At 36.0% G+C, this 12,577-nt stretch overlaps 1 protein-coding gene across 4 annotated transcripts in view; it reads left to right on the forward strand.

Moving 5' to 3' along the window:
* The window catches only part of CORIN (corin, serine peptidase), a 119,748-nt gene that overhangs the window by 64,925 nt on the left and 42,246 nt on the right, over positions 1-12,577 (forward strand). For 3 of the 4 annotated variants that reach the window (XR_001873090.1, XM_017804660.1, XM_017804681.1), the window contains exons 6-10: positions 2,361-2,474; positions 6,277-6,384; positions 7,923-8,033; positions 8,597-8,713; positions 11,921-12,019. Coding sequence is in view for 3 of the 4 variants with exons in the window: in XM_017804660.1 (XP_017660149.1) it covers positions 2,361-2,474; positions 6,277-6,384; positions 7,923-8,033; positions 8,597-8,713; positions 11,921-12,019 (549 nt within the window). In the remaining variant the exon portion in view is untranslated. The remainder of the gene's footprint in view (positions 1-2,360; positions 2,475-6,276; positions 6,385-7,922; positions 8,034-8,596; positions 8,714-11,920; positions 12,020-12,577) is intronic. The other variant, XM_017804674.1, reaches the window with a different exon arrangement.

A 12,577-nucleotide genomic window follows, 5' to 3' on the forward strand; every position in this document is an offset into this window, starting at 1 on the left:
GAGGTGAGATTAGTGTTTCTAAAAATTTCTTCTGATTACTTCCATATGCTAAAACTGAGAGAAGCAATAGTAATTTCAGTCTTCCTCTTTTTTGTGTGTAACATACAAAACAAATAGGAAAATACTGACTGTAGGTATGACTGTAGGAGAAGTGGTTCAGGGTAGGAGCAGAACAAGATGGGGATGCATTAAGGAGGCAGAGTCAGAATGACTTATAAATGCTAGAACACAGTTTCATTCACAGCCCAGAAATGAGTATGGGACCCCCAGAATCTTTGCTCTTCTGATCTGTAAGAAAAATAATCACATAAATATCCTTCCTGTTTACCTTTGTTCTCCCAGGCCAAATGGGCATAGTCACACAAAAGGTAGAAGTCCCTTACTGTTGTTTAGTACCAGTAAAACTCTGTACTGATGGGGATCTGTAAGCAAATCAAGATGGTTCCTTTTGAGCTATTTCTGCTGTTTTTCTTTTCGAACATGCAGGAAACTGTGTAAGAGCCCAAGTTATGAGAATGTAAGATTACTGAGTCAGTTAAATTTGCCTTTCCAACCTCGAAGACTCTTTCTTGTATGATAAATTACAGTCTTTGGATTGTGTTATCATATTCTATTTTTACCTGACATAATTGTCTGAGGGATAAACACTGGTCTCCCGGGAACTAGAGCCCATACTGAGGAAGTCTGTTGTTTCTAGGGGCCCCTGTAGAGCTTACTGACTGTAGCAGTTAGGAAGTGCAGTGCATAAGAGAGGAAACTGGAGAAACACAAAGATTGGCTCATAATAAAGAAAGTGTGATTTTATCATATGGAATGAGATTCTTCCCTGTCACCATTGCAGTCACCATGTTCAGCAAGGCACTGGAACAGAAGTGGACTCTTCATTTGTATAGCTGGAGTTTATTTGCAGCTGAAACATGCTCTTGCAGCTACAAATAAAGGCAAGAATTCTTTGAACATGTAAAATAATATCTGTCTTTACTCTCCAGGAAAAAAAACACACACGTGCTAACATTGGTCAAATTATTATTCGTTCTAACTTTCACTTTAATATCTCACTGCCTCATTTTTGTCCCCTGTAAAAAAGAGACTGTAAGCGCTATCAAATCTCATGGTGGTTTTAAGACTATGATATTTTGCAGTTTGTAATACCCTTCCAAAACTGGTAGAACACAGGTAAGGCTGTAGCTCTTTAGTTAGAAGTTAGGAAACCTGTCCAACCACACAGTGTGTTGTGAGGGAACCTACTGAGGAGGACAATATGAGGTAAACAATAACAGTGTGCAAAAGGATGGTGCTGGTGTTTTTGCCCTATCTTGCTTCTGATTAAGAGTCACAAAGATTAAATGGCACAAACTAGTTGAAAACTTTTAGTTTAGAAAAACTATTTTGGGCACTTTTCTGTGAAGTTAGAAGCCTTCTTTAAAATCATTGCATAAGCAGCTTTCACTGCAATAAACATGGCCTCATTACACAACTAGAAAATGATGTTTGTATTGCAAAATCAAAACTATGTGCTGTCCAAGTTGAGAGTACACCTGGGAATGTAATAGAAAAGATTTTGAAATTATTCCTAAGTTTTTATTACAAACAAATTTTTCATAAAGGGTGTGTGTTTCAGTTGACTAAGTCTTAAGATTGCCCTGTTGCTTGGGGATGATAAAATAACATTTCAGGCTTAAAAAAGAATGTAAATATGTTGGAAAAAAATAATCCCCTGCTGACAAAAGTTAAAAGTAATAATGAAGGTACTGAGAGTGTGCGTGTGAATATCTGTTGCCATAGTGTGATAGAAAGGACTGCTGTTTTAGGACCACAAATAAAATTAAAAATCTAGATAAATAGTTGCAAGTAGCAATAGCGTCAGTGCAAGCTGAAGCTATGTGTCATTTTTGAAAAAGGCATATTTAGGCAGGTCCAGTGCTAAGTGATACCTCACAGCATCCACAGTTTACCTAGTGGTTTGGCAAATTGTGAAGAATATCACACTGCTAAACAGTAAAGCCAGTCTTAAGCAGAAATTTATTTTTTTTTTTGTAGGCATGTTAAAGGCTCCTTGTTTAGTCCCAAGGGCAGATTTAACATGTGTAATAGTCTTTTCATGACTGCCTGTTGAGGTCTTTTAAAATGGGTCGTTCACTGATAGCAGTTTTAAATGGCTTTGTTCTATCTCAAAAATTGAGATTTTTCTTTCAGGTTTTTCTCTTGACCTTCTTGCACTCAGTGCTGTTTCCTCCCTGTGGGAAATCTTGAATCAGTTTATCAGTTTAATCTTGAATATCAGTTTAAAGTAGCATTAAGTTTGTAGTGTTGATGCTAATGATTTTTCTCCTCATTCTGTCTTTTCTTCTCTTTTGCAGCACTGTGTGGAGGAGAGGAGAGTTTCTTGTGTGCCAGTGGGATCTGCATCCCAGGGAAACTGCAGTGTAACGGCTACAACGACTGTGATGATTGGAGTGATGAGGTCCACTGCAGTAAGTTTCTTAAACCTTGCAGTGTTCTTTTGAAGCACTGAATCCCTTCAGGGAAACCTGAACACTAAAGAAGGCTTTTGGTACAGAATAGGAGCTTTGCACGGTATTTGCATATACTGACATTTGGACTCTTGTCAGTTGCCGTTGATTCTGTTCACCTTTGCTCACTCAGGCTACAGCATGTGGTTTTGATCTGTCAGATTTTGTGCCTTGAGGCAGATATTCTGCAAAGAGCCATGTGGAAGTTAGAAGTGTTTCAGGGCTTTTTTAAAAATGGATCAATAAGGGAGTGCTTCCGATAATCAGCTGAAGACTGTTAGCTGTAGGTTTTTCCTTGTCCTTGGCATTGATTTCAGAGTAGATGCAAGACCATCTGTTTAGAAAGTTCTCATATCAACCCTGGATGAGATTTACTTAAATTAATCCCACTATGTGGTGTAGTAGAAAAGAAAAATGAATATACATATGTGATAACTTAATTTCTTATTTATCTGTCTGTGGTAGTGCACATCTTTAGAGTTCCTATGTGTTTTTCTTTGTGAACAAAAATGTCCTTGGACTACAAACACTTTTAGAAAAGCTGAGCAACTGTATGGTAGGAAAATTATGAGAAGGGAAAAAAAAAGAAAGAAAAAAGGAAAATGTGGGAAAATTATTAAATAGCGACTATAGTAGGGCATGATGCCACAAAACAGTGTTGCTCATTCAGACTTTGGAAACCATGCAGTTTACACTCACCTCAAAAGATTTGTTCTTATTAGTGATTTAAGAGCCTGAGCATTCCAAGACTCACAAAGCTGCTTCTAAGGAAGTTGTTGCTAGATTTTATCTGGGATACTCCAAGGAATAAATGGCATTAATTTCCTCCTGGTCTTAATATGAATGAGGCTAGAGCTTGCTTTTCCTTTAATAGCCTCCATTTATTTAATGGAGATTGAGATAATGTCTGTTGTGTAAAAAGTATTGCATGTTTATATTTTTCCTGTCAGCATTAGCTTCAGATTTAATGTAAGCTAAAAACTTTAAAAATGCCTATGGGACTATGGCTCTCAAATTCCATTAGAAATGGGAAAATAAGAAATTAGTAACAAAAGAATAAATATATTACATGTCTTGAAAAAACAAGCATAAATTTCATGAACTAAGATTGCAAGCTCTAAGATTACCTTTAAAAGAATGCCTGTCTGTTTAATGATACAGGGTTTATGTGTGGAGGATGTCTTCTATTAGGATACTTAGTAAGAGTTGAGGAGAGGGGTCACATAAGACTTTCTTGACTTACTTAGCAGAAATAGCAAAACTAAAGGAGGACTTATTTTCCTGAAAGCTTGTCTGATAAAAGATGCTAATGTTTCTTGCCATTCTTGCCCCTCTCAAAGTCTTAAGTCACCTCATTAAGTTATAGAATAGGTTGCTCAGAGTCCCATCCAACCTGATCTTGAGGGTTTCTAGGAATGCGGCATCTACCACTTCTCTGGACAAGCTGTCCCTGTGTTTCACCATCCTCATTGTTAAAAATTTATTCCTTATGTCTAGTCTAAATCTACCCTCTTTTAGTTTAAAACCATTATCCCTTGTCCTATCGCAACAGACCCTGTTAAAAAGTCTGTCCCCATCTTTCTTATATGCCCACTTTAAGTATTGAAAGGCCACTCCTTCTCCAGGATAAACAGCCCCTACCCTCTCAACCTTTCCTCAAAGGAGAGGTGGACCATCCCTATGATCATTTTTGTGGCCTAGGTCCATGTCTGTCCTGTGTTGAGGACACCAGAGCTGGGTGCAGCACTCCAGGTGGGGTCTCACCAGAGCAGCGTAGAGGAGCAGAATCACCTCTCTTGACCTACAGGCCACTCTGATCCAACCCAGGACGTATTTGGCTTTCTGGGCTGCAGGCACACATTGCTGGTTCATGTCCAGCTTTTCATCCACCAGAACCCCCAAGTTTTTCTTGGCAGGGCTGCTTTCAATCCACATTCCTCAACCTGTATTGATACTGGGGGTTGCCCAGACCCATGTGCAGCAGGTCACTCTGGATGGCGTCCTTCAGGAGTGTCAACTGTATCACTCAGCTCTTGTGTCTAACCTTGGTGTGTCATCCCACAGCTTGTCACAGTCAAGCCTGATACTATCCTCCTCCCCTCTCAAGTCTAGCTTAAAGATCTAACTCATCTGTCAATGAAACCCACTAGTTCACTAATTAGTGAACTAGTTCACTAATTAGTGAACATTGACTGGCCTTCCACATCCAGAGCTTCATACCCATTGTACAGAGAGAAGCACCTGGGAAGGTGAGGTGGGCAAGAAGGGGGTTCACATGCTACCACAAGTGTGGACTTGCTTCCAGTCCCTCTTTTCCTTTGAGCTACTGCCTTGTGTCTGACAAAGGGAGGATACATCTGCAATTGCAAAATTCTTATATTAGAAGGATTTATGCTAAAATTTAGATGCTACCAGCTTGGAGAGACATCTCTGTTTTTTAGTTATAAAGTTACATACGTTGGGGATGGAATAGTCTCTCCCTGTGCAGGTGACTTTATCTGAGATAAGTGTCTTAACCTGCTATATGGAGGATGAGCTGAGAAATAGAGCAATGCATGATTTGTCTGATTTTAAGCACACTATGCTATAAATTCTGTTTTTACTTTCTAAGATGACATGAAACTTTTAGAAAATATGAATATTTTTGTGAGGTGAGGGAAAGAAGTGATTCATATTCAAGTTCCAGAGCTGAGGTTGCTTGATAAACTTAGGGCATTCACCTAGGTGAAACACTTGGCTGACATTGATCTTAAGGGATAGAAACCTCACTGCACCTTCTGGGAGAGTTTTGCACCTATCAATGTGTAATACACTTAGAAGGACACCCTGTTTTCAAAGTGGGACCATTGTGCAATCATAAACACAGGAGTCACATGCCGAGAGAAGCACAAAGGACTTCCCTGGTTCCAGTGGCATAGCTTCAGTAGGAAGGAAGGATTCTCAGCTGTTTTATATCCTGGCTTTCTCCCTGGAAAGCTACATGTCAAGGAGAAGCCTAGAGGAAGGCAGTGAAACTAGGTCACTCACTTCCCAACTGTGTGCTTTGAAATTAAAAGTTGTTTCTAATGGGACTAGACACCACAAACCCTGATTTCTCTTCTACCCGCGTTCTCAACTACAACATAGAGTCCATGTTTATATTGAACCTGAGAGTATTCAAGTATTTTCGATATTCTCAGAGAATATCTGTCAGGCCTTTACTGAAGCCTTCAGTCGTGAAAACAAAGCCTAAACTGATTTAGGGCTGACAGTGATAAGAATTCCTTGATGAGAAGGCACCAAGCCAAAACTGAGCTGAAAACTGTGTAAAGCGTGAAGCTCATTTGAAACCATTGTAAGACCGAAGGCAGGCTCAAAAGCAGGGTCTAGGAATATTGATTTTGCTGTTAGAATCCTCAGTTCCATTTAACAGCCACGTTGGGTGCTCAAGACTGTCCTAGTAATCTAGATGACGAAGCCCCCAACCTTTCTTGAGAACTTTACGTGTATAATTTAATCAAACAGTTTGGTCCATATGTGTAACTAGAGCACTTGGTTAAACAAAAAGACAATTGATAGGAACAGAGAAGAAATATCTGAAAATTTCTTTGATTTTCCATGTTCTTCCATATTAGATTCTCATAAACTGATACACACCAGTGTTAATGCAGACCTTTGTAGTGTATCTTTAGCTAATCTTATTTTAGTCAGTACATTCTAGTGTTCATAGTTTATATGAATGTTCCAATGTAATTTTAACATTTTACAAAAATTTGTTTTGTAGACTGTAGTACTGATGTATTTCGTTGCAACACGGGAAAATGCCTAAATTATACTTTTGTTTGTGATGGATATGATGACTGCGGAGACCTTAGCGATGAACAAAACTGTGGTAAATGAAAGTTTTATGTTTTTCTAAAGTCTTTTAAGATATCATGATTGCCTAAGCCAGTCATCTTTTCTCTTAAACTACTACAGGAGTAATAAATCCTGCTGTTATTCTATTTGGACAAAGTGAAAACAGCTCACAAATTCTATATACAATTTGAAAAGGTTTAGAGGAAAGCTCTAGGTCAATCCAAATCTTGAAGGTAGTGGTATTTATAAGAAATATTATGATTTTCAGTTTGTTTTAAACTAATGCCAAAATATGTTATGTTTGTTTCCTTGCTAGCTTGACTGAATTTAACTGAGATTAAAGGAAACCATAGGAGGCTACACTCCAGTGATGCCAACTGTTTTTACATAAGCTTCATAGTGAACTTAAAATTCTTAAATTCTGTTTCTTCCAAGTTCTGTTTTCAATCATCTTTGCATGTTCTGACTCATTATATTTATCTATCTACCTAAACCTAACTGTCATAGGAGAAACAATGAAGTTTTGCCATAAAAAAGAATAATCTTCACATGTAAATACTGCAAAAATTTGAAAGCCTTATTTTTACTAACTTTTGTTCCTGGTCCTACACCCGAGATAAAATTAAGTTTTCTAAATTAATTATTTAATAGTTAAAATATTATTTCTTACTTTTTCCTTTTGCTTTTCTAAAGAAAATACAAAGAATTTAAAAACTAAAAATCAATGACCTTTTTTCCCCCTGAGAATTGTTTTATACTTCTGCTCCAAATTAAGCACACTCTAAGATCTTTCACTACTCTTTTGTCAATTTTGGTTGTTTGGTGGGGTTTTTTTTATAACTTATCTTTGTTTAAAGATGATTTATATTTTCTAAACATTAATCTGACTTTTATAATTCCTATCTTGATATAGTTTTTTCTATATAAAATTTAAGATCTAAGTCTTTGTACAATCTATAAGTGGTTTTCATAGCAGATTTGGAAGACTGGACTGTGTCTACGCTCTGTATTTATTTTGGTGTGAAGTTAGCCTGCTCAACAGAATGCTCTTCTTTATTTGTGCATTCAGATAGAAAGACTAAGATAAAGATTGGAGTAATTTCTTCGTAAATAATTCTTATGGAAAATTCCAAGTGGCTGCAAAAGACATAGTTTCTGAAGTCAAGAATTTATTTTTTTTTAATGTCTTAGTAAAAAGGTAAATGTACAGAATTATTTTCTCTGATGTCAGCTGAAAATGTTGGCTAACTGAAAATCATTCCATTAGATGATAAACCAGAAGATCCTTTAACGTGCTTAACAAATTTTAAAACCTTATTTGCAAACGGTAACAGCTGTGCACCTGAGAGATGGAAGGAGTGCATCGCTATCTATGTAGGCAGTAGAATTCAGAACATATATAACTACCATCTGCAAAAAAATCTGCAGGTATGGAAGATGTAATTTACTAATGCAAAATGGCTCCTTAATAGGAATGATTAACTAATAGACATAGAGCAATTGATCAGTAATATAAAATACACAAATGGTAACTTTGCATCCTTTTTTCCTTCAAATTTGCATTTTATGTAGATTGTAATCCGGTAACACATCATCAGTGTGGAGATGGAAGATGTATAACAGCTGATTGGGTATGTGATGGTGACCATGACTGTATAGACAAATCAGATGAGATAAATTGCTGTAAGTTCCCTTAATCTCTAAATTATTTTTTCTTTCTTTAAAAATTAAAAAAAATATTTAAATTAAAATTAAATTTAAAAAATTAGGATAAGTAGTGCAATTACTTGTGAGGCAAAACTATAAGCTTATTTGATTTCAGAAGTTCACACTTGACAAATGTCCATTCTGGTAGATAGCTGCAGCAAATTAAACATTTGTTGCCATTGTTGAGAAATACACTTCTTTGTGTTTCAGCTTCTTGTTAATTACAGATTTAGCTTTTTGTTAATTTTATTGTTCCCATTAGATGAGTAAAAATTATGTTTTCTTTTTTTTTTGAAAAGCTAAGCCTTCATATAAGTCTGTTGCTAATACCTGACATATAGTTTCAGTCTCTGTAGTTAAATATCAGCACAGCTATCGGGTATTGAAAACATAATGAAAAATATCTCCTGATGTTCAGTGCTGAGCAGTGTTATCAGCTCCTCCTAAAACAACTTTAGGATGATGTTCAAAAATAATGCAGACCTTCATTAACCGAAGTTGATAAGAATATTGTCTTTTTTTATTTTTTTTATCTGTAGCATGTGACAGCCAGGGTCTCGTGGAGTGCAGAAATGGGCAGTGCATTCCTAGTGCATTCCAGTGTGATGGAGATAATGATTGTAAAGATGGAAGTGATGAAGAAAACTGCAATGAAAGTAAGGATATGCCTCATTTTACTTTTCTTACCAAACCTACCATTGACTTCTGTGCTCTGAAGCGTCTTTAGCTAAAGCTGTCTGACAAATTTCTTTGCCTTTCAAATAACATGTGCTAAGGCTGATTGGTGTCTGCTTTCACAAAGGAATTTGTAAGCAGACTTTTATTAGTACTTAAAAATATAAAAAGTTAAAGAAATGGAGGTGATATTTAGCATAGTATTTAGTTATCTAACATGATCAGTTGTTACTTGAAATAATGCATATTCACATTGTCTGGAGCAGTCAGAATCTATTGTCACAGGAATTGGTGTCATTTGAGGAGGAATTTTCTCATGAAAATCCTTTTTTTGTCATAACTTGGGAATCAGAGAAAGGATGTTTCCATAAGTAAACTAATGATTTAGTGTTACTAAGGGAAAATATATGAGAATGTAAGTTTTTGCAGCTACTTGATAACTGTCTTATGATGGACTGTATGAGAGAAGAAGAAACCACACAATTTCTTGAGCCCCAGAACATGGTTTCCAAAAGACACTCAGAAATAAATATTGTCATGTTATGATGTATTTCAGCATTTGAAGTTATTTTTCAAATGTAATGATCTTACTTTTGGTGAGGTATAGGTTCAGATTGCAGCCTTTCCTTCAGTGCAAGAATTATTAAAGTTTTTCTCTTATGAATCTTATTTGAAAGAAATTAAAATATTTAACTTTATTTAGAAAGCTAGTGCTGTCAAATATAGTGTTAATAGGGCAAACTACTTAAAACTTATTAGAGCAGAACAGGCCTATTTTCATAAGATAAATATACAATGTGATTATATAAGCCTCATTTCTTTAGGAAACCAGTTTAGAAGAAATCTTGACTAAGCATTTCTGCTCAGTCTCCTTTGTTCATATAAAGTTCTTGAGATCTTCCTACTCCACTTTAAACATCTCCATTCCAAAAAATACCTGAGAAGTTGAAACACAGAAAATAATGTAGCTATTTTTCTTTGCTATTAATGTTGACATTGTAAAAAAGTCTTGCATGAAATTTCTTTCAGTTCTGACTGTGGCAATCTAAAAACTCAGGACCAAGTTTTGTCCTCAGTTCTGACTGTGCACTTTCACAAAATGTTCAGTTTTTATTCTTCATCTTTCTCGATGTGCAGTCTGAGGCTTACACTATGAATTCTTTGATCCTCCATTTCTCTTGCATAATCTGGGCTAGAAGTCAGTGGTGTCTTTTGTTTTCATTGCTTTTTTTCCCCTGTTAATGTTGAAGAATGTTTAAAAATCTTGTTTTGCTAAGATGAACAGGTATAGATTAAAAGATTCAATATTTTGCAGTATTGTGTAGTGCAAAATTCTTTATGCGACCATATTCCATCCATCCTAATTTGCATGGGAATATCTTGTCAGACTTTGGACTTTATCACCTTTAGTTCCTTGCAAAGTCTGTGTAAAAGGAAGACAGAATTCTTGTGCCTAACTTGCTTACTATTGTATTTCTTACGTATTTTGTTGTTTTCAGCAACTACAGAAAATATAATAGGACATACAGTTACTACAAATACACTTACTACTTCTCTGCTCTACAAATCAAATAAAAAAGTTTAGGTATGCCTAGCAGAGTCAGTGAAGTAAGGGCTAAAGTGATCTGGAGTATTGGTTTTGTTACAAACACAGTAAATATGTGAAATCTGCATAGAAATCTGAGGTCAAGGTGTAGGGACTTGCCACTTGCTTATATAAGGATACAGGGACCTTGTGTCCTAGTGCAAGTGTATACACATAGAGATTACAAATGGCCATTGCTTTGTCTATATCTGAATAAGAAAAGTGTTCTCCTTCACTACATACCCTAAGGAAATCTAAGGTATAGCATTTGTGAAGAGTACTGCTCTCATTCATTTTGTGACAATAGAAACCCAAAACAGATGTATTCACAGCTGGTTCTGTGATCCATTCAAAAGACAGAGCAGAGTTTGTTTACAGAAATTCAGCATTGTCTGTGCTAGGATCAAAAAAATCTACATTGTGGCACATGAATTTTTAAAGAATTGAGAAACTCTTCCATTGTGGGCTAAGAAGAAGTTGGAGCAAACTTTAAAAAATAATTTTAATGGAAATATTTGGGATAGCTTTAGAAGTCAGGTGGCTTTGCCTGCCTTTCAAGTTCCATTTTGCAATTAGATGCACCTGTAAAATAAGACAGTCAATTGCTATGGCAAACAAATTGCCTTCATTGCTTCAATATATTACGTGGATGAAGGGAACTAAATCCACATAATTATGAGTAGATATGGTTACATCATCAGTTCTTTGAAAAGGTTGTTATCAAGGTATTGAAATAAGGTATTTCTTAAGCATCTTCTGTATGCCCAGTGTCAGGATGTCATAACTGAATGATTAATGTTCATGGGCAGTAGTGCAATATAAACTCTGAGCAATAGTGGCAATAGACCATTTTAAACAGGATGAGATGGTAAAATACCATATATTCAGTCTTTCTGTACAGAATAGTAGATTAAATGACTGATTTTGAACATGAAAGACAGGATTTAATGGTTTGAAGAGGAGCTAGCCTCACTATAAGAAAAAGTCCAAGGATTTGTCACATAAACTAACTACCCAGGTAGCATGCTCAGAAACTTTTGATAAAATGCTGGATTTAGTTATTCTGGATATCACCTTTAGGACCATAGGCTTTTTTGGGTTTCTTTTTGTTGTTTGTTTTTTAACCAAAGAAGGACAATAAAGCTTCAGCTCTGATGATCTTTCTTCAGGATGTCTTGTACTGTCAAGCAAAACAAAATTAGAAAATGAGAAGCAGATCAACTGAATGGCATTGAAGAATAATTCTCAGAGAGTATTCTCTTTCAGCTAGGACTTATTGTTCTTTTAAAAACATGATTTACCTGACTTTTCATACTCTGCTAGAGGGTCATGGTAAATGGCTTTCAGAGACCTATATCTCATATTCAGAAACTGGGATATAAATTCTTACATTGAACATAGGAGTAAAGAAAGGTGAAATCTGGACAGTAGTGCACAACTTTCTTCCTTACAACACATCCTTACTACACTTGAAATACTTATTCAACTATGTAAAGGAAATACTTGCTTGTTACATAAACAGTGTATTTTCTCACCACTACACTTCAGTCATTTTTATTGGTCTGGTAAATAATTTGAACAAAAAAATTTCTGTTTCCCTCAGATCAAACCCTCTGTCAGGAGGGAGACCAGAGGTGTTCTTCCTGTCCTGATCCCTGTGGAGCTTCTTTCTGTGAGATGAGAAACAACCAGGCGAACTGCAGTAAGTAGGTCATGTGCTTCATAATGTCACTGTTTTAGGATGTTTTAGATTGTAATGAGGATGCGGGGTAGGACACAGTGAGTAATACTTTAATTTACTAGCTAATGTGTGTGTGCAGTGATTAAGGTTTGAAAGGGGCAATGTTGAAACAAAAGCATCATCATAAGTACATATATTTGACATGGAGGTTTTTTCCTTCTATGAATTTTTATACGTTTTTAATGAATGTTTGCATTTGCATTTTTTCTTCGCATTTAAGGACATTCAGTGCTTACATAAGGTAAACAACATAGTGTAAGTGTAAAGCAGAACCTACCGGTTTATTTTCAAAATATAAAAAAGCCACATGTTGCTGTATTTAGTAGCCTGGAGAATTTTAGCCCCTTTGTGAAGGAGTCATTTTGATATTCAAACTGACAAAACAAATTGTTCCTCTGATCAATACCTGTTGTAGAGTATCAGGGTCTTCAACTCTATGTATCCTTATATCTATGTCCTCTACTATACCACTCCACACAAGGCTCCTGTACTAACTGTGCACTTGCTTCTGAATAGCTG

This window comes from Lepidothrix coronata, unplaced genomic scaffold (genome assembly GCF_001604755.1).
Source record: "Lepidothrix coronata isolate B3197 unplaced genomic scaffold, Lepidothrix_coronata-1.0 Scaffold0, whole genome shotgun sequence".
Classification (NCBI taxonomy): domain Eukaryota; kingdom Metazoa; phylum Chordata; class Aves; order Passeriformes; family Pipridae; genus Lepidothrix; species Lepidothrix coronata.